Genomic DNA, 22,738 nt, shown 5'->3' with positions numbered 1-22,738 from the left:
CTTCTTCTCATCCTCTTAAGCAAGAGAAGAGGAGAGAAGGAGAGTCTGCAGGGGCTGGTCACGTAGATCCCAGAGTGTCAGAGATCTCAAAGAAATTAGTTGAGGAAGAGGGGCGGAAAAATGAAATTAAAAACCCCCTAGACTTTGCAAGGTCCGGGAGAGAGCAGAAAGAGTTTTGATATCAATAACGAATCTTTCCCGGAGAAACCTTTCGGTGGCGATGGAAAAAAACAAAATCTTACACGCCGAAAGTGCACGTTGCTATAGCTTAATGTGTAGATTAGTTAGGGCTGTTGTTTTGGGATGGAATGATCATTGTATTGACATTCATGGCGGTGCCCTAACAGTTATTGGCACATATTATGCAGTTAACTCAATTGACACAAAAAGTAATAATTACTTTTCGTGACCCTCACAATCATCAATTATTGATGTCCAGTTGTTAGAGATCACAATCAAGCAACATAATGCTTGATGCTTTGGCAACGAAAGAAACAACCAACAGTTATGATATCAGTCTTGATTGCACAGGTGATAATAACTGAAAGCCATTGGATTACTTTGCACTCCTGTTTTCCATGGCAGTTAACACTGTCTCTGATTGAGTCATGCATTTACAAATTGCCAGACTGTTCTGACAAACGAAACTCACAGGGTGTCGTCGATGTGAACCGGTTTTGGCATGCGGTAGCCATTTTGTATTTCTATCATTGTTTTTCCCTCTGACCAGTCCGGATATGGAATGCCCCCTGTTGATCATTTAAATCTTTTTACCATACTAGTTTCTAAACGCTCTAGTCGCCATTCCAGTTTTTAACTTTGTCTTCGACAAAAGTCGAACTACGGACTAGGGGGTAGGAATGGCACGGTGGTGAGGGCACACGCGTCCCACCAGTGTAGCTCAAATACCGGACTCGGCGTCATATGTAGGTTGAGTTTGTGTTGGTTCACGTCCTTGATCCAGGTTCACCGGTTTTCCCCTCTCCTTAAAAACCAACACCTAATTTCCAATTCGATCTGTAAAGTGTCCCCAACTAGTGCTCTGCGCTAAATACAGTTAATTCATTTTTGTTATTAGAAAGACCCAGCAATAACAAATGTTATTGTTAAAGTAACTGAAAAAATACAATACTTAGAAATAAACTTATTTAGCTATTAGACAGTTCTCGTTATTCCACGTGCGAGTAGTTTTGCGATAAATCAGTGTACCTGAATGTTCAATGAGTGCTCTTTATAGTTTTGGCTAATTTTTGGTCCTCGAGGATCTTGCAGTGTAGGTATGTCTTTGCTGTAACTGAACAAGTCAGCACAACCATTTTAGTTGGCCGTACGTAGATGAAATAGCCTCACCTCTTTATTTTACTCTACGATGTAATTAAAGTCTTTGTGTAAGGTCAATTTCAACAATACAATAAAACCTACCAATGGTGAATATCTCGTAGAGGACGACTCCGTATGACCACCTGTGAAGTAGAAATGCACATCAGTGAGAAAGTTTTCTCCAGCGCTCTATACGTATGTTCATACACATAATATGCTGTTGCGTGCATTGTACATTACTTACAGGGGTTGTTTGTTTGGACTTTAAAGTTGGACCTTTGACCTAGCTTTTGAGCGTTAGTTGTCTTTTTACTTTTTATTATACAAGGTAATTTTGCTAGTTATGAGTTCAAAATCAATTGTTTACTCTTTCTCCCATTTGGAAAGTCACAAACTTTGGTGATGCTTTGATCTTCATAGTCAGTGTTCTCCCTTCCATAGGTTGAATAGTCTTCCACCGTAAAATTGACGAGTAATGACATGCCAAACTTTGTACTTTCCAGATCGTTACTTAAGGGATTGAGGTTGAGATCGGCTACATCTACATAGGAAGGTTACAAGGCGTGGGACAGCTCTCGCTCGTGATAGCTGAATTATAAGTAGTCAGAAGCCCATAACTCATGACCCTACCTCTCGATCTAAGCAATGGAATCAACCCTTTCCAGAGCGGATTTGTTTTTAGAACGGTTCTCGGAGGACCTTTGGAACGCCGACATTCCAAATACTTAATTAAAGAAGAGCATTGACAACTGAATTGTCAAACGTCACACTTTTTCACGGGAAAAGCAGTTGTAAAAAGAAATCTACTCGGGAGTGAGTTCACGGGAGGAATTGATACAGATAGAGGCTTCTAGTTATGGCCTCCAGAAGTGGTTTATTTATAATAATTTTACATACACATCACTTTTCGCTGATAGATCTGCAGGAGTTCCAAAAAGAATCTCAGGTGCTGTCCATTTAATTGGCATACAACCCTACAAAAGCAAGCAGCATCAATGTAATTTAACATACCTGGACTGAAGTTTAGATAAACTGAATATACAGCGAGTTGCGTTGGGATAAAAATTATATCAGACTTGCTTTGAATTTCTCAGTATTTTATCTTTAAAGCCCCGGCTATGGTCAAGTCGTGATTATTTAAACGCTAAACAATTATAGACACAAAAAATGAAAAAAAAAAATGTGACTAAATGAAACTTAGGCAAAGTTAATCTCATGACGATACTGATCAGCAGTCCAACTGTGCGCTGGGTAGAGGGGCGGCTCGAAATCTCTAGCAGGGGCAATCTGTGACACTTCATGCCGCAATAAGGTTTGTGGCATTGCTCGTCCAATGGTCATTTTTGCGGATCGTTCTTTCTTAGCTGCAGTTTGCTGTCTTTCTACCGCGTTATTTGGCTCAGTCGTTTGTTGTCGTCCCGTATCGTTTTCCTTCAGAGTCATGCCTAATACTCGCAACACCAACAACAGTTTTTCTCCTGCAGTTTTCCCGCAAGAACACTCGTCTCCACGTGCGGTGGAAGTGCCGATGATACAGCCTTTTTGGCGACTGTTGTGGACGCTGTTACGCTTGTTTTATCCTCCGAAAGCTTTAGGATGTCAACCCGGGTGAGCGCTAATCCTGGAGTCGTCATTTTGATTGTACTTTCTCAACCTTCACCAGTTCCTGTAGTTTAGTGTCTTCTCTCTCAAGCTTCCGATTTGGAAGCGCGTGCGACTGCCTTATTTGCCTCAGATGTAGGTTTTTCAGTTCCAACAGCCTCCTACATCCCCTAAGCGACCCATGGTAGAACTACCTTTTCTGTACCTTCCTTGGTACAACTTTTAGTGCGCCTCTGGCCGGCCTCAATCGCGACTCCCGCGACAGGGACCATCACAGCTCCTTACCGTTTCACTGGAAGACATTGCCTCCTCGATCGTGCAGCGTCCCGTCGCTGCCTACCCCAAATCAACTGAACGTTGTCGGCCAACCCAAGTCAGACTCGAAGTGCCGTAAAGCTTGTCCAGCTCCGTCCTCCACTGCCCTTGCCAAATCCAAGCGTTGATAAGGATCTACCGCTTTCGACTGCGATTTTCAACTGTTGGTGTTATTGCCTTTGCATCTTTTTAGTTAACTAGCGCTTGTCACGTAATAGACAAGTACAAGCCATGTCCTGCAACTTGCTTAGTTTTCTATAGTAGCGCTCGTTACCTAACGTTTAATTGTCAGCCTTATCAGTAGCTTTTATACGCTGGACGCGCCCCTTGCCTCGGCTTTGCAGTCCATTGCATGGGCATACCTATCATGCATACCTATCATGCATATCTATCATGCATACCTATCAGCAGACTTAGTGTAGCTAAGTTACAGTTTAACTGTCTGCTATTCGTTCCTTACACATCGAGCGAGGTTTTCGTGATCCATTGCTGAACTGCCTGCGGTTGTAATAAGTCTTGATGATGGGATTAGGCGATTACAAGGCTCCCCAGAAGCGCGACACCTCCCAGTCACAGACAACATTATGGTGGTCATTTGGAGAGCCTTGGATGTTTCTTTGTACGACCATTGCATCTTTTAGGCTGCATTCACGTTCAGGCTTACTTAATTTTGATTTCGTCACTCCGCCGAGTTTACCGTTCCTATCTTAGGTGTTCCTTTGCCTTCTCTGCACTCTCTTGTTCCCGATATTTCATTATACTCCTCCTTGGCCCCTTCCTGTTTGCGGGCTAGGATCAAGGCTTTCAAAAGTGACCTCTTTCGCAAGGGGTATTTTACTCACATTGGCAGGAAGAGGTTTCTTCTCTGTGTCGTATGTGCGATGATGCCTTACCTTGTCGCGTACCATCTTGACCGACCGGCTTCTACTTATGCTGTCAGTGGTTGGCGTCTCAGGGCACTTTTTGAGCCAAAGCTTCCAAATCAGCGCAGCCACTGTTGTTGCTCGCAATGGCTTGCCGGATCACCTGATTCAGGCTCTCGGGCGATGGACAAGAAGCGTTTATAAGTACTACATTCGCACTCCCTAGGAAGCGCTAGTCAGCCTCCCGGGTCAGTTGGGTCCGGGGTAGCTCAGGCGTTCCTTTGGTGGTACTTGGTTGTTGTAGATTCCGAGGTCCCATGCTACCTAGCCTCTTGATTCACTCCCTTTCAAGGCACCCTTGGTAAAGGAGGAGCTGGGTGGTTGTCGTTCGTATGGTTGGTTGGCATGGATACTTCCTTGCCCCCAGGGTTCCGCTTGTCTTCACCACCTTTGTGGCACCTGTTCCTAAGCTCATCTATTGGCAATGATTTTTAACCCCAAATGTTTACATTTGAAAGTTTATTGAGGTGTGAATTAATGATTAAATGACAAACACGATTTCCATTTGTATTCCCATTAACGCGTGACAATACAAAAATATAAAAAGAACCCTTCCAAGAAGATTACAGTTTGTTCTTGAAAATCGGAAAGACATCGTCAGGGGACAACAGTTCACAAAGCCGAATTGTAAATTTGATGAAAGGCCACATTCGATTTGAAACATAAGTTTATGAAATCATTTGCTGTAAGTTCACTGTACCTTTTTGGCGTTGCCATGACCATATTTGAAGTTCTGATACGCTAAACCAAAATCTGTCACCTTGCACACGAAGTTTCGATCCAAGAGGATGTTTCGTGCTGCCAAATCACGGTGGACTACCTACAGAAACAAAATCGTGGCCAAAGTACATTCATTTTGGGTCACAGTTCTTGCTGGGCCAACTTTTACCGAGCGTTGATACGAGAAAATCCAGAAACGTTATCCCGGTCGAACACATCAAATTTAACTCTACTTTCTAGTTTATATTATTCACTTCCCAAGCTCAATTATTCACAACTTGAATATCCTTTTTCCCTTAGATTTCTTTCTTTAATTCACCCGAATGTGATAATCGTCATTTAAAATTATCTCCTTTCATAATAATTCAAGCCATTATGCCCATTTTTAAAGCTAATCCGTACTTTACGTGACACAAGGCAAACCAAAGAGTTGGCCTGCTTACCTAAACCAATGCGTTTGTATGAGAACTGTTTGTCCCGTTAGCCAGGTCCCTTAAAAATGTTAACCCGGCTATCCGGGACAACTTTGAGTTAATTATCTAAACAATTGGCAGCATTAATTTGTAAGGAAATTTAAGAAACGTTGCCTTGCCCACATTAGGTTGGATAAACTGGTGACCCTTCTAACCGGGAGAACTTTTCTCTATGTAAACAGGCCCTTAGAGTGGCCAGGGTCTTCTTCACCTCGCTGTCACAAAATTCATATTATTCATGTTTTGGTTGTTTTCATTTCATGTTTGCATTTTCATGTTTCGTGTTTGCATGTAGCAATTTAGTCGTTTCTTTTTCATTATCTAAATTCGTTAGGTTTATTGTTAATTATTTGTAGTCTTAATTCGTCGTATTTTTATCAGTCAAAAAATGTCACTAGTATATTAGTAGTTATTGTCTTAGGAAATTGTGTGTAGTATTGTAAATTTCGATGTAATCTAATTAACTACTTTTATTCCCGTTACCGTGTATTTTGTATCTTATCGTGTAATCGGCATTTATTGTACATCTGGTAGTTAGCGTTTTCTGAAATCTTCTTTGTAATGTCGTAATTGTGTACAGTATTTAAATAGCGGTCAAGGTTGTTGTTGTGTAGTTGGTTGTTATTCTTGGAAGGAGAAAAAGGACTGAGAAGTAAGAAGAAGCAAAAAAAGTTTGTATTGCAAGGTCGAAGGCGAAATTGTTCAAGTCACTGTCAAGAGCCATTGGCAGGAGCCAGCCGTGTTTTCCCTGACATAAACCCTTTTGTCGGCGGCGGCGAGTGAACAGGATTTCAAGGCGTGTGCATAGAAATTAAAACTGAGTGCGGAGGAGTCAAACAAGACGGGAACAAAGAAGAGAAAAGGCGCCAGAAGAGAAGAAGGAGAGGTTTGTGTGAACGGTTGTTGGTGCGGTTTGTTTATGTGAGTGGTTGAAGTAGCAGTTTGTTTGTGCCTGGAGAAGACTTCAAGGACAAGGAAGGACTGAACTGAACTGAAATAAGTAATTTAGTTTAAGATAATTAATTAGGTTAAGAAAGTTTTTTTTTACGTTACCGTTTATTGTGTTTACTAAGCGTTTATGTACACTAAATTTATTAAATTTGTTGTTTTACTTAATCTTTTAGTGTGTTGTGGGTTTGCGGGAAGGGTTTTGTACAGTCCCCTTTTAAATCGTGCCTCACAAGGGAGAGATCCACGTCACACTCGCTCCATCGTCATAAAAGTGGAGATGACCTTCAAGATGTTGAGTGTCGGCAACGGTCCATGACCTCTGGAAAATCCTAGAAAATGGCGTCATCGGAACGCATGTTATGGACAATAAATTTCTTTCCCCATTTAAATAATGTTTAAAATACGAGCAGCAGTGTTTTATCGGGATTTAAAACCATGGGGCGCAGCCGAGTGGTTTTAGACCCGATAAAACACGTGATGCGAGTTTTTTGAACGGCTTCAAAAACATCCCTGGAAAAGCGTGTGTCAAGAGAGTTCATAATAATGATGCTTTTGTGAACGTTGGAAATTAGCATACGAGAAAAACATTAAACACCGCCTACTAATAAGGAGGAGGTTTTATCGGGTTTTAAAACCCGATGTTTTATCGACCATTTGATAGGTCAATGGGCTTATGAATTATTAAATGAGTTTTTGAAGATAAGAAAAGAGCTTCAAGTTAATAATACAAATGGCAGACGGATAGCTCAAAGATGAACAACAGCAAATTGAGCAAAAAAGTGAAGTTTCGTAAGCATTTGATTTATTTTGTCCGGGTACTCCGGTTTTCCCCTCTCCCCAAAAACCAACACTTCCAAATTTCAATTCGATCTGGAAAGTGTCCCCAATTAGCGCCCTGCGCTAAAAACATTGATACTTAAATAAAGTGATTTTTTTGTTCGAGGAGATAAGGCTCTTTACAGAAATAAATGTGTGGCAACCAGTGCTTTCCTGCATGCCATATATTTTTTGCAAGAATTATAGAATTCAGTCTGTATTTTCTTAAGTTTGAAGTAGGTAACTCTCTCAGTTTTTTTTTTTCACGCCAAATTTATTTAAAACGTTGAGTTTTCTTTTAGTTCCCTGTTTAAAGGTGTCACATTAACTGCCAATTGTGCTTGCACCTTTTACTAACTGAACATAATTTTGTGAGATTGTTTCTCAGAGTAATTTGGTGAACCATCTAATTACCACTGCTTGAAACAATAGGAAAAATCTTACCCATGATAAGTCACAACAGATGGCGGAAGGACTCAATAGCAACTGCTTAGAAATGTTTTCGTTAAAATGAACATACCCCTCTGGATCCAAGGAACACCATTCCACTAGCAATTTGTTTTGCAAATGAGACCAGGTCATACGTCGTCAGCTCTAAGGTATCACCCTCTCCAAAATGATACTTGTCAACAATTCCTCGGCTTTTTCTCAGATAACCAAGCAAATCTCCTGACACCAAGTACTCCATAATAAGAATTGGGTGAACTATGAGCAGAAATACAGCAGATAATTATATTATCCATGGGTTCCCTCACTAGTAGACTTACAAGTTTAAGCCAGTACTGCTGACCTTCAAGACAAGAAGGAATAAAGTGCCCTGGTAGTATGGGGTCATGCTGGCCCAGGATGCTATTCAGAACTGGTGTAGAACTGCTTAGTTCTTATCTTCTTAGTAATGGGATCGACTGAGTGACTAGAATCTCACTTCAAACACTCTGGATAATTTCTGTGAACCTGCTGAGATATATAATAAATATACAGAGAAAGAAACAAGAAGCGTAAACAGATATGCATCTCCTTACGTTGCGTTGTAACACATCCAATAAAATTGATAATGTTTGGCTGAGGATTTTCACCAAACATTTTACCCAGCTCGATCTCTCTCATAAGCGCTTTTCTTCCATCTTCTCCAGAAATGGCTAAAAGATATAAGACATCAGGGTCAAATCAGATAGGCAAGATAGTCACTACATCACATAAGATGCATCCACCACATTCATTGTAATTGTCTCGGAAAAATAAATCGACATTTTTGTTTTGAAGCTTCAAGAGCAAACAGTGTAGATAATATATAGAGGTAGAGTTAGTACAACAGTGAGATTATTAAATGGACACTGGAATGTCCTAAGGTTTATGTTTAAAACCTAGAGTAATGCACAGATATTACTTACTAAAGAAAACGTAACACACCTAAACAACATAGATCAAGTAAACACGTACAGTTTTTCAAAGCTTTTTAAATTAAATGTAACTCTCCTCGTTGATATTATGATAAGTCTAGAAATTTTACAAAGTGGTTCTTACGTGAGAAGCGCTTCGCTGCAACAATACGTTTTCCATAACCTCCAGTTGGTTGACTCAAAGTTGCTCGCCAAACCACTCCATATGCCCCAGAACCTATGACCTCTCGCAGTGCTATACGGTCACGTGAAATCTCCCATTCATCCACTTCATGGTCCAAAACATCCATCTCGTATCCCTCTTCATTTTGTCTTCAAAGAGAAAAACTTATACCTTCATCAAAATACTCTGCTGACAGCATATATCTCAATCAATTATTTATTTAGTTTCATCTTTTGGATATCAATTGCATCATCTGAAGAAAACAAAAAACTCAAGTGAAATCAATTGGATTTTCAGGGTACAAGTGTAAAAGGGTAAAAGTGTTATTAAAGCAAGGTAAGGTAGTTATCGATGGGTAGCGGAAATAATCCTTTTTACTTACTTCATTTGGTACACCAACATGTGTCCTTTGTCCGCCGCGCGCACCCTATCTGTAAGATGACCCCTCACGCGCTGACTTTCATATTCAATAATCAAATGGAGCAAATGTTTTCACATCATTCCTTTTCTTTCAAGACCTATGCTCTGATAACAAGTGTATTCATACTACACACCGAGAGTAATTTAAATAGAATAATCGAAAGTCATTTGACTTACTTGATCTCTGTCTTGGCCTTGACTGTGTTCCCTGAACGTGAAAAACAAAATGAAGTAAATCAATAAGACTAAGAAGATACATCGGCAGAGACAGTTATATTTGTCACGAAAAGAAAAATAGAATACAGGGACAGTAGACACCACGACCATCGAGATAATATAATTAAAACCAACCTCGGCCACATTGGTGGAAGAGTATTTTTAAAAGGGATTCCTCTGGCCACTTTGGAGGTCTGTTGACCTCAAGACCAAAGAATTAATGGTATTGAAAAGTTGAGAATTTCAATGAATTTGACAAACCCTTCACACATACTTTCCTTGTGAAAAAGGCAAGATGACAACTTTTAAGATATGTGGGGTCTAAAGATACTCTGTCTAACGAAAATGTAAATTTACATGTCCCGTTTATGCTGACATTGTTTAAAATGTTTTCTTTCTCGTTAAATATTTAATTGAACTTGTGATGACATGCCTTCTCTTTTAGCATTAAACTATATCTTACTTTTGACAATGACGATTTTGTAAATTTTAGCTTGTTGACCTTTGTAATCCAGTCATTGTACTTTGCAAATTTTTCATTGTCAATTTTTATTGTAAAATTTTAAGTATAAAAGTTTGAACCTGGCAATTCATGTGTCGTTTAACATTTTTATTCATATTCCTATTCTATATAGTCTTCCTCGCAGCCATTTTTGTGGCTGTCGCGCTGCGTGACAGCCCAAAAAACGACTGAGAGGGAGACTATATTTCTCAGCCTCACTTTTGCTGGCAATCGTAAATCTAAAAAGCTAACTTATGGAATAAAATAAACCGGCTGTGCCCTAAGAATTGTGTCTAATACCTTTTCTTCGACGTTTGCAAAGGTACCAGGCGATTAATGCTAAAAATACCACAGCCGACAAAGGCCCAACAATGACGTACCACTCCAGTTTCGTTCCACTGGAAGGAGTATCTGTAAAGACAAATGAATCGTTTTGCAAATCTTATTAAAAAACGGACTATTACTGGTCTTCTAACTAGTTTTTTTCAGGAGTTCTTAGCTCTGAAGCTGGTGATTTAAGAGCTTGGGTTAGGATGTGGAGTGGTCCCTTTTTGCAGCATTGAAACATGATCTCAACTTCTCCCACCCCAGGGAGTTCTTTGCATAGCCTTGGTTCCCCAGGGACGCATTGGGAAGCTGTCAGTACACCCAGTATGTCCGAAAACCTCAGAAATCGAGGCTGAGCAAGATCTCGACAAACATCTGGTAACTCTCCTGTGAACTTTCCTTGGAAATCGCAAAGATGGAAGATAGAAAGATAGAAATCCAAAGATGGAAGTTCCTATTGCTAAAAAGGCGAAAAAAAAAATACCTGCATCGCAGCCATACAGCTCTATCCTCATTCCAATATTGGTTTCCCATTGTACTGGTAGGATCCTGATGTAACGTGTTTCTATTGGTGGGTTTATTCTGTTGTACACAGTATGGCCACTATCTGTATTTCCATCGAACACCTATATATATAAAGAGAGTTTGTTTGTCATCAGCCAGCAGTGTCACGAGGAGTGAGAATGGTATGTAACGAGGCCTTGCAGTTCTTACTTTACAGTTAATTGAGCCATGGAGTAATACGAAATTTAGCCTGGAAATGGCCCACTTCCATTCATGCTTTTTATGCAATAGCACTCATCGTAACCTGTCGGCTGAGGAACAGTCGACAGTACGTAAGACCTCTCAAACTGGCTCGGTCTTGGGAAATGAGCCGCAATGCGCACGATGTCATCCTCTGAGAGGTAATTTTTGGGGTCAATGTCCTGGACTTGGTCGGGGAAGGACCTCCACGGTCTCCCTGGGGGTCTTCACCGTTAGTAAGGCTCGTACAACACGCAAATGTTGGCGGGTTCATCCTTCTCCATGCCCAGGAACTTGAGCTGTTGCAAGACGACATTGCCATTTGAGACGTTGTCCAGGCGTTATATGTGCAACATGTGTTATGCTTTTGTATTCCCAAATACAAAATGAACACATTGACAATGGCTGTACAAATTACAACTCTGGTTTATTCATTGGATCGAGGCAATACATAACCGCGCGAGCACGTGCTCTTATAAAGACTGGTAACTAGTATTTCACAACATCTCCCTTTTTTTTAACAAACATGCGTCCAAAACAAATAAACGAGACTAAACAAAATGAGCATCAAAATCAACCTTAAACTTAATGTTCATGACTTGCATCAAAACACTGTTCACTTAATATCAACACAATGTCTGGTAACAACTTGTAAAATGTTCTCTCTAATCGGTCACATAGTCTTTAAACCAAACAGGTGGTCGGATAATTCGACCCTTAGAACTGACTTTCTCAGAGCTTACTGGATCATGGACTGGACTTGTTGTGTTGGTTTCTAAATCTTCTGGTCGCTGCTGCTGATGTTTTGCTTCAGTTGTCTTAATCAGATCACGTTTGTTTCTTCTGTAGCTAGTTCCTTCTGAATTAACAACGTACGATCTTGGCGCATCGGCTACTCTGGTAACTACAGCAGGTGTCCATGTCTTCTGCCCTGGCTTTCGGACTCGCACAGTGTCTCCTGTGTTCAGGGGTTTCAGAACTTTTGCATTCCGGTTGTAATACTGCTGCTGTATTTCTGCACGACGACTGAGACCGTTCTTAATATTTCCGGTTGGATACTGCGGCTCTAGTAATGTAGGCGTAGTAGGTAGTTGGGTTCTGATTCGACGCCCCATAAGCATCTGTGCTGGCGATAGGCCAATTTCCTCGATGGGAGTGTTTCGGTAGGCTAACAAACCAAGCTGAAAATCCTTTCCTTCAACTTTTGCTTTCTTTAGAATGTTCTCAGCTGTTTGAACTGCTCGTTCTGCAAGACCATTACTCTGCGGGTATCTAGGCGATGACGTAACATGCTTAAACCCATATTGCTTTGCGAATTCGGCAAACTCATGGCTACTGAACTCGGGCCCATTGTCACTGACTATTATCTCAGGGATTCCATATCTTGCGAACTGAGGTTTAACGTGGTTTATCACTGTCTTGCTTTTACTATTAGGCAAGTGGGACACCTCAAAGAACTTTGAGTAGTAGTCAACAATAACCACATATTCTTGTTTGTCAAGTTCAAACAAATCAACAGCAATCTTTTGCCATGGTCTTTCAGGTAATTCATGGCTCTTAAGTGGTTCTTTTGCTTGAGAATTTCTGTACATGTTACAGGTATTGCACTTGGATACCATGTCTGCTATCTGTTGGTTCATTCCTGGCCAGTACAAGAGATCTCTGGCTCTACTTTTGCACTCTTCGATGCCTAAATGGCTGCTGTGAATTTGACTTAGCATTTCTTCTCTGAGTGAACTTGGTACAATCAATCTGTCCTGTCTCAGTAGTAAATCATCACAAACAGAAATTTCTCCCTTAATGTTCCAAAACTCACGAAGCTCTGGGTCTAATTGAGACTTCCTTTCTGGCCAACCACTTATCACTGTGTTCTTGAGCTTCTGCAATGTTAGGTCTTTTCTTGTAGCATCTTTACACTGTTCCAGTTTTTCCTCACTGACTGGCATGTTTTCAATGGTGAGTACTTCAAATTCATCCTTTGTGTTGGCTGCAGTTTCAGTGCTTTCTTCTGGAGCACGGCTTAGAGTGTCTGCAATCGACAAGTTTTTGCCTGGTTCATACTCCACTTGTAGGTCATAACGCTGTAACCTTAACATCATTCGTTGCAATCTCTGTGGTGCCTGAAATAATGGTTTTTTAAACAAGGCTTCCAAAGGCTTGTGGTCGGTCTGAACTTTTACTTTCTTGCCATAAACATACTGGTGAAATTTGGTACTTCCATACACTATTGCCAATAGTTCTTTCTCTATCTGCGCATAGTTTCTTTCAGCAGAGTTAAGTGATCTGGATGGATAACACACTGGTCGACCCTCTTGCAGTAGACACGCCCCAAGTCCATAGGATGATGCATCTACTGAAACTGTAGTGGGCTTTTCGACATCATAATACTGGAGTGTTGCATCACTTGTCAGCTTTTCTTTAATGGCTTGGAATGCTTTCTCTTGTCTTTCGGACCAATGCCATTCTACTTCTTTGTGCAGTAGCTCTCTTAATGGCTGAGTTAGGTCTGCTAGGTAAGGTATGAATTTACTCATGTAGTTCACCATTCCAAGGAATCTTAAGAGTGCAGGCTTATTTGCTGGTGATGGCATTCCTTCCACTGCATGCACCTTTCTAGGATCTGGTTTCAATCCGTTTGATGTCAACACATGTCCAATGTATGGAACGTCAGTAGTCATAATCTTCATTTTACTTCGGTTGAGCTTCCGTCCAACTTTCCTTGAACGTTCCAACACTTGCTCTAAGCGATGGTTGTGCTCAGCTTCGCTTCTGCCCCAGACAAGAATATCATCAGCGATTGTCTTTACTCCACTCAGGTCCTCAAAGGCTTGAGTCATTCTCTTTTGAAAAATCTCAGGGGCTGAGTTAATACCAAATGGCATCGTGAGGTACTGATATCGCCCAAATGGTGTGTTAAATGCTAACAGCTCAGAACTTTTCTCATCGAGCTTAATGTGCCAAAACCCAGATGTGGCATCTAAAACACTAAACACTTTGGCATCACTTAATTCAGCTGCAACTTCTTCCACAGTTTTCATAGGATAATGTTCTCTCTGGATAGCTTTATTTAAATCCCTAGGATCTAAACACAGTCGCACTTTACCATTTGGTTTCTCCACAACTACTAAAGAACTAACCCATTCAGTTGGTTCCTCGGCTTTACGAATAACACCAAGTTTTTCCATGCGGTCAAGTTCTTCCTTGACTTTCTCTCTCTGTGTGAAAGGTATTTTGCGAGGTGGGTGTACCACGGGGCTTACGGTAGGATCGATCTTAATCTGATAGCTACCCTCCAAACATCCAATACCATCAAACACATCTTCATACTTCTTAAGGATTTCATCAACATCTTGATTGCATGTAGTACCACTGGACAGGTTTTCATCCCCTTGGGTATCAACTGAACTGACTCTCTTGACTAGATTTAATTCATGACAGGTTTGAAGACCAATTACTGGAGTGGCTGGATGCTCGATTATTTGAAATTCAACAGGGTGGGACTTCCCTCTAAGTTTCACCTGGAGTGTAGCTTTACCCATCACTGGTATCTTGTGGCCAGTATAAGACACAAGTCGGGTTTTTGATTTCCTCATTTTCTCACGTGTCAGTTTACAATACAATGCATAAGGCAAAACATTGCATTGAGCACCAGTGTCTAATTTCATATTGACCTGGAGTTTATTGATCACAACACTTTGTATCCAATCTTTCTGAGTGAGTGGTTTGGTTCCCAAGACCCCAATAAAGAACTCATCTGTATCTGAATCATCACATCTAAACTCACTTACGTGTTTAGAGCTGTCCCTTGGTTTGGACTGGCACATTTTCGAGTAATGATTCCTCTGTTTACATTTGTGGCAAACCTGACCAAAGGCTGGACATTTCTGAGGCTGGTGCACTTGTCCACATCTTCTACAATTGAACGGTTTTTTCGCTTGTTTGCGCTTTCCTTTTGCTCCTCTCGGTTTTCCGGGTGATTTCTTTGAGTCGTCTTTCACATCGTGCACTTCTCTGTCCTCCTGATCCACAACAATATTCTTCGCCTGGTTTTCAGTAATCTCAGATGACTTGCACATTTCAACTGCTCGCTCCAAATTTAACTCTTTTTCTCGCAGAAGACGTTTCCTAACTTCGTTACTTCTGATACCACACACAATACGATCACGAATTATAGAATCATGCAATTCTCTAAACTCACAGTTTCTTGCAAGCTTGCGCAATTCCGTGACGTAAGCATCGATTCCTTCGGTCGCTCCTTGTGCCCTCGTGTTGAACACATGCCGCTCGTAAGTTACATTCTTCTTCGGCGTACAATATTCCTCGAACTTCTTTATCACGACATCTATGTTCACCTTGTCTTCGTCGCTGAGACCGAAAGTATTAAAGATTTCCAACGCCTCCTCTCCTGCAACTGTTAGTAAAGTCGACCATTGCACTTGCGCTGGTTTCTTGTCGAAGCCCGTCGCGTTGAGATAAAGCCTAAATTGCTGGATCCAACGTCTCCAATTCTCTGCAACATTTCCTACGAATGATAGCGGCTTCGGTGGTGGCAGTTGATTCATTATTATCCGGTTTCTGACACCATGTTATGCTTTTGTATTCCCAAATACAAAATGAACACATTGACAATGGCTGTACAAATTACAACTCTAGTTTATTCATTGGATCGAGGCAATACATAACCGCGCGAGCACGTGCTCTTATAAAGACTGGTTATTAGTATTTCACAACAACATGTTCCTTAACATGTGGCGGAGGCATTTAGTTTCGCACCCATGTCCTTGGTAATTATCCATGTTTCGCAACCGTCTAGTAGAACAAATAGACCTGTTGTTCTAAAAATGCGGAGCTTCAAGTCCAAAGGTAGTCACAGTGAGCACCAGAACTCGTGGAGGCTTCAGAACGCGGACCATCCGAGGGCCTTCCGGCGCTTTAAGTCGTTGAGGCTGCTGATAACCGTGGATCTTAAATAGCGGAAGTCGTTGACCTGTTTCAGTGCAATAGCACTATGTAAATTCATCTTGTTGGATTTTGTATTGATATTGATAATCAGTTCTATCTTTTTAATAATCGCAACTCGTATCCCTGAAACCTAATAAACAAAGACAAGTAACTCCTTATATATTAATAGTAGTTGGAAGTTTAAAGTTGAATGCAACACCAAATAACTGACATACCTTCGGCGAATTGTCTCTTGGTTTCTTGAAAGAGGTAAAGGTCACTCCATCATCACTGTATTTAAGCCGATACATGGTGACCCACTGCCCGGTTTTGTTGGCGGGAATCCCCTGAGTAGCTACACCTGTCACAGTTTTGTATCTGTTGAGATCGACTTGAAGCCATTGATTGAGGTCGTTGTGTTTTGTGGTCCAGCCGAAAGATCCCTGCTCTATGAAATTTAACCTGGCATTTCGTGCAGGATGTTTATCATCCCCTTGTGAAGAGGCTGTTATCTGGTCATCAGAGATTGCTCCAGTCTCCATACCAAGAGGTGCAGTGCAACCTGATATGACAGCCAAAAATAAAGAAAAGGTATTGCAAATAGTGCTGGCCCCGGTTTTGAATAAGCAGCTACTAATTGTAGCATTTTTGGGATAGTAAAGAAATGTACATTAGGGACCTTAAGCAGCGGACGACGACGACGAAGACGAAGACGAAACTTAAAAAATTACCTTCCCGTCTTCTGAATAAATTCGCGATGATTTATACTCTTTCAGTTTGTAAAATGTAGCCGAACTATCGAGGAGCTAACGTCGTAGAGGCGCCTTTAAAGTTCAGAAAGAGAAAGGAAATTAATCATCATGCGTTCACGTTCTCCATAAAACCTTAAATTTGGTCATTTCACGTTCTTGTTTTGCAGAGGACGAAAAAGAAATGTACCAAAGTGTATAACGCACGTGCAGAGCCAGTGTTTTGCTAATTAAAACTAATGTTTTCTGACGTTCTCGTTGACGTCGTCGTCGTCGCTGCTTGACTTCCGAAATTCGAGTCTTTGATGAGATCTAAGTTTTGACTATTGAAAAGAATTCTTTCTTCAGTGCTGTGCGATATGATGTAATGTTAGTTCACGATAACGGTAGTGGTTTCAGAAAATTCCATCGAAAAGGTAATGCCAAAAAATCATTGATCTCCTATATTGTGTATGAGTTCAACACGTAAGGGTATTAAACTATGCTCAAGGAAAATTAGAAGCAAAACGAAAAATGTGGCTGACGTATTTGTTATTTGGTCCAAAACAGATTTTCCCTGTTATATAGGGAATGAACTGTTTTAGAAGGTACAGAGTGTCCAAGAAGACAAAATGTTTTTAAAACAGATTTAAGGCTGTATATGCTACGACATATCACTTCTATTTTATATTCATACCTGCATTTACCACTCCTGGAGTTGTAAGATTTGTGATAGGTGAAGGTGTTGCCAAATCTGCAATGGGGGAAAGCTCTACTTAGATTACTCGCTCTCAAATTAATGGCGTTATTATCAGTCTTACCACAGTTGATGATTTTATCGCTTTTATCTTACATGATGTATTTCTTATAGGCGAGTGTAATCAAAGGTTTTATAAAAGGGACTTAGTGTTAGAGCTTGCACTTGAAATAATCTAAGGAATCAAAAGGGGATACCTGAACAGCCATAGAGCTCTATCCTCATTCCAATATGTCCCGTCCAACGGAGCGGCAGTATCATGATGTAGCGTGCTGTGATTGGCGGGCTTATTCTGTTAATAACAATGGAATCAGCGTCCACATTTCCATCAAAGACCTGTATTCAAAGACAAGCAAGCAGTAATTGTTAGGTTACATTCGATCGCCAAACAGCAGGGTTGCAAGAGATGAGACAGGTTTTTGTCTGCAAGCCTAGGTTTTTTCTAAATTGCTTTTTAAAACCCAGGAGAAATAGCATGGAGCATTTCACACCCATTTTCTTCGTGCACTGGGTGAAGCCTGCGTTTCTTGAGCCAGAATCCAAGAACCCTCAAATCCCAGTCATGCTGGGACTCTAATATTGGGGAATAAAAAAACGATAAAAGAGAAAACGCCAATAAATCGTAATTCACATAGAAGAAATACCGAAATGCCGGGGTCATTAAAGACATCCACTCTTTTGTATAACCCTTATAACCTCTGTAAACTGTATGATTCTAACTTAATTAGAAATTAATAAGAGGGGTTACAAATAAGCACGCTGAAAGACTTTTCCAAGCAAGGTTACTATATCCAACTTCTGCTTTTGACGACAGTAACTGTCTGTTTTACTTCCACGATAATTATGTGCGTTATGACATGTAATAAAACTCCACAAAGCTAATTTCTCTTTGTTCATCTTTATCTTAAAATCAGTCGAGCTGCTATCTTTGAATAATGCCTGCATACCAAGAAAACAAATTTATCCTCGTTCCAAAGAAAAGTCTTTCAATATGTAAACTACTTTTTCTGTTGTTTCAAAAAACCCGACTAGTTCTGCTTTAGGGCAGTGAGATCAACTGAACATTGAACACACGTGCGGCATATTAGCTACAATTTAACTTCAGAACGCAAGGATCATACATTGATATACCTTTGGTGAAGTGTCGCTTGGTGCCTTGTAAAAATGAAATTCTACCTCATCACCTCTATACTTAAGGTTGTACTTGGTTACCCAATTAATGTTATTAGCGTCCGGACTGCCTTGAGTGGCTACAGCTGTCACTGAAGTATGGCTACCAAGATCCACCTGAAGCCATTGGGAGTAGTCACTAGCTTTAGATACCCAGCCCCAGGCTCCTTGTATCTTGTAATTTAACCTGGCGTATGTTGCAGCATGTTCATTCCATTCTGAAGAGGCGATTATCTTGTCATCAGAGATGGCTCCATTCTCCATACCAAGAGGTGCCTCGCAATCTATCATTGTAAACCGAAAATATGACAAGATTTGAAAGCAAGTTAGCCACTAGAAAAAATATTTCTGCTAAACTAAAAAAAGAAACTGCTAAGTTCCAGGGACATGATTTTAATGTAGTCCTACCTTTGATGCCGTTGTTGACACCTAGACAACCATAGAGCTCTATTCTCATTCCAATATGTCTCTGCCAATGGAGGGGCCGTATCCTGATGTAGCGTGCTGTGATTTTCGGGCTTATTTTGTTATACACAATGGAATCAGCGTCTACATTTCCATCAAAGACCTTTATTTCAAGACAAGCAAGTGTTGATTGTTAGATAACGCTTGGTCGCCAAACAGCACGGTTGCAAGAGGTGAGGCAAGCATGTGATTGGATTCCTGGGTTTTTGTCCAAAACAGTTTGACAGAATCCAGGAAAGTTAGCATGGAGCCCCGCTCGCACATTTGTCCTATATGCATTTAGTGAAGCCTGCTTTGCTTGAGGCAGAACACAAAATTCCTCAAGATGTAGCCTTGTTAGAACTCTTATTTTGGGGGATAGGAAACGATAAAAGAGAAAATGTGTAAATTATAATTCATACCATTTTAGACATTCACTACTTTAATTTTTTGCGTAAAACCGTTGAAGCCCCTGTAGCCTGTATATCAAAAACTTTAATAAAGAAATCAATAAGAGGGGTAAAAATTAGGACTCCTGGAGGATTTGTTGCAACCAAGGTTACTTTATCTGACTTCCGCTATTCAAGAAATAACTCTGTCTTTTCTCCAGTCTATAAAGATTATGATGTGTGGTGAGGCTCCACAAAACCAATTGCTTCTTGTTCATCTTTATTCTAAAATCAGTAGCTGCTATCATTGAATAAAGGTCTATTCGAAGGGAATAAATTTAACTTCGTTCCAAAGAAAAATCCTGAACAACTGTACAGACTTGCGACACGATAGAAACAAGGAAGCTGCAGAAGGCAGGCATGATGCATCGATATACCTTTTCTGAAGTGTCTTTTGATGCGTTGTATCTATGAAAGGTCAACCCATCATCACTGTACTGTAGCCCGTACTTGGCAACCCAGGCCTCGTTTGAACTGCCCTGAGTGGCTACACCTGTCACTGAGGTTTTGTTACCAAGATCCACTTGAAGCCATTTATACGACTCAGTAGTTCCAGTTTCCCAGCCCCAGGCTAATTCCTGTCTCTTGAAATTTAGCCTGGCATTTCGTGCAGCTTGTCTATCATTCCGTTGTGAAGAGGCACTAATCTGGACATTAGAGATTGCTCCATTCTCCATACCAAGGGGTAATTTGCAACCTATCATTGTCAACCGAAGATTTAAGAGTAAATTAGTTCCCAAATAATATTGCTACTTGACAATAACAAGGAAATGAAAAGCGTTTCCAAAAAATTTTACTGAGTTCTTAGCAAATGATTTAATGTGGTCCTACATTCCAGCCTGTTGATGAAATCCAAAGTGTTATCAACCAAAAAAGGCAGTTACGCTAGAAAATTCGGTTTAGAACAGATTTCGTTTTACTAGGGCAAAAAGGGGGTGTGGGCAATGTAAGACTAGGTATTACGTAAAACCGCTGTAGGTTTCAGTTTTTTCTTTTTGTGCGTGACCCTCTCGGGAAGGGGGGATATGTTATTCTTCTTTCATTCCAACTCATAAAACATAAACAGACGATATAGTCCTTATTGAAAGCACTTGCTATCGAATTTGCATGTTACAAACATGAGGATTGGGTACATTTTAAGAATGCGAGATCGACACACCAACTAACCTTTCCCACCACCCGCTTAAAAGACGCTCTCTCAATTATACAGCTAACAGGTGTGTGCGTTATTCCCGCTTCGTAACCCGAAGTGTCAGAAACATTAAACAGAGATCTATCACCAATACTAACAGGCAAATAATAACATTGACATCAATGATTAAAATCGTTAAAAAAGGAAGCTTACTTGAACATGTACCCTCGCAGTAGAACGCACTGAATCCTGTGTAAAAGCCATTCTTATCTGATTTGAATATAACCAACATGTGATTGGAAGAGGAGTAGATTCCTTCTTTTGATGGAGGGTTGCCTCCGTAGAATACTCCCAACACCTCCCCAGTGCTATTCGTGCCATCATACACGTATAAAGCGTCCGTGTTAGTCTCATTTTGCAAACTAAAGTTTGTGAACATCAAGTGAATTTGTTGTGCTGCGCTGACCGTGATCGTCCAGGAACAGTTTTGGTCACCCGGGTACTTCCCTGGATAGTTTGGTGAGTAAAAACTTCCCATGAGTCCTGTTAGGCTTTCGTTGCATCCTACAAAAAGACTCACTTTGAAAATCTCCGCTTAATATGTAAAACGAACTCTAATACAATCTTATCCAAAGGAACTTAATAAGTTATACTTGAACTTAATTTTCCTCGATGTAATTATCTATTTCTTCAAATTTGTACGCAAACGTAGAACAAACGGTATGTATGTCCGATAAGGAAGATTATTACTTGGACCCAAGGATGGCGCAGTGGTGAGAGCACTAGCCTCCCACCAATGTCACCCCGGTTCAATTCCCGAAGACGTTGAAGCCACATGAGGGTTGAGTTAGTTATTGATTCTCGTCCCTATTACGAGGGTTTTCCTCCTGTTCTCTGTTTTTCTTTCCTCCATAAAAAGCAACACTTCCAACTTCCAATTTGACTTATTTTCGTGTTACCTTGGTATTACCCTCCCTAAATATTGTTATTTTAGTACAAGTTTAGAAGTCTGCGGTAGCTTGCCTGAGAGAAGAGAAACAAAAACATAAGTAACGCTGGTATATAAATACAAATAATTTTCCATTGTAGCTAATCACGATAGAAGATTACAAAAGATGTGTTTTGCTAAGGAAGGTTGAAGGATAATAAACCTTTAATTTCATAAAGATGCCATACATTGCTTTGTATTTTATCACTTTTTAGAATTATTGCTATTAATTCTCTTGAAAAATACGTGGTTACCACCAATTTTCTTTTTGGATTCCAGTAGCCCTTGCTAAAATCTGCTTTTCCCCATAGTAACAAACCGCGCAATGAAAATAACGTCTTTAATCTGTGAGAAGGTCACCAACCTTTACAAGCAGACTGTATTATTTCATTTGTGACAGATACAGATATTGCATTTAGAGAATATAGTGAAGTAGATATCCGTGCAGCACATAGTAATTTTTCATTCTCTGATAAGAAATTTTCAAACCAAAATTTTTATTGCATGCCCATTTTGTGATGATTTAAGAGAAATTTAATACAATGCTGTTATTCTTGAATTAATTTGCAATAAATGCAAAAAAATATATATATATATATTTGTGGTAAAAGTGGATTAGGTGGATATAATGGATATAATTTTTATGTCGAAGGTAAAGAGAATAGATTATTTAGAAATGGTCATCATCTTTATACATTTCATGTTAATGATATTGAACGAATATGGTTTAGATCAATCTATATGAAGTGGCTAGGGCCACGTAGACAAACGGGTTTAGATTCCAACAATTTATTCACTTGAACCAAGGGGTTTAGTAAAATACCTAACAGAAAAAGTTACAGGAAAATAAATTAGAACGACTATAAAATGAATTAAATGCGAAAAAGGGAAGTGAAACCAAAACTGGACCACTGAAAAACAATTACAAATTGCTGGATTTAGGTGAGCGAGTGATAAAATGAAAATGTAGTAGATGTTATATAAGACTAATTTTACATTTGGTGCGAATATTGTTCAGGATAGAATGAAAGTGCTGGATACAATTAACACAGAAAGAGATACGTAAAATAAGGACTAAAACGTAAAGTGCTAATTAACAAAAACCGCAATATCAACAACCGCAACATTCAAACTTAACAGAAAAAATCTCAAAAAGGTTATATGGCAAAAAAAGATATGTAGTAAGAGGGGGGGGGGGGGGGGGTGGCAGTATTGGAAGAGGAAGAAGAGTTGGAAA

The 22,738-nt window shown here is 40.1% G+C and overlaps 1 protein-coding gene across 1 annotated transcript in view; it reads right to left on the bottom strand.

Annotated features, from left to right (window-relative positions):
• Positions 1 to 648: 648 nt before the first annotated feature.
• The window catches only part of LOC146456895 (uncharacterized), a 128,766-nt gene continuing 106,676 nt past the window's right edge, over positions 649 to 22,738 (bottom strand). Inside the window, exons 7-21 of the mRNA XM_085092510.1 lie at positions 18,897 to 19,056; positions 18,450 to 18,772; positions 17,516 to 17,654; positions 17,259 to 17,315; positions 16,070 to 16,395; positions 10,633 to 10,774; positions 10,122 to 10,232; positions 9,281 to 9,311; positions 8,645 to 8,832; positions 8,143 to 8,259; positions 7,641 to 7,825; positions 4,861 to 4,980; positions 2,218 to 2,294; positions 1,423 to 1,463; positions 649 to 749 (exon numbers count right to left, since the gene is read on the bottom strand). Coding sequence (XP_084948636.1) covers positions 649 to 749; positions 1,423 to 1,463; positions 2,218 to 2,294; positions 4,861 to 4,980; positions 7,641 to 7,825; positions 8,143 to 8,259; positions 8,645 to 8,832; positions 9,281 to 9,311; positions 10,122 to 10,232; positions 10,633 to 10,774; positions 16,070 to 16,395; positions 17,259 to 17,315; positions 17,516 to 17,654; positions 18,450 to 18,772; positions 18,897 to 19,056 — 2,118 coding nt within the window. The remainder of the gene's footprint in view (positions 750 to 1,422; positions 1,464 to 2,217; positions 2,295 to 4,860; positions 4,981 to 7,640; positions 7,826 to 8,142; positions 8,260 to 8,644; positions 8,833 to 9,280; positions 9,312 to 10,121; positions 10,233 to 10,632; positions 10,775 to 16,069; positions 16,396 to 17,258; positions 17,316 to 17,515; positions 17,655 to 18,449; positions 18,773 to 18,896; positions 19,057 to 22,738) is intronic.

This window comes from Pavona decussata, unplaced genomic scaffold (assembly GCF_977016875.1).
Source record: "Pavona decussata unplaced genomic scaffold, jaPavDecu1.1 SCAFFOLD_253, whole genome shotgun sequence".
In the NCBI taxonomy this organism is placed as follows: Eukaryota; Metazoa; Cnidaria; class Anthozoa; order Scleractinia; family Agariciidae; genus Pavona; species Pavona decussata.
Note: the sequence above shows the minus strand (reverse complement) of the source record. Positions and strands in the feature narration are given on the sequence as shown.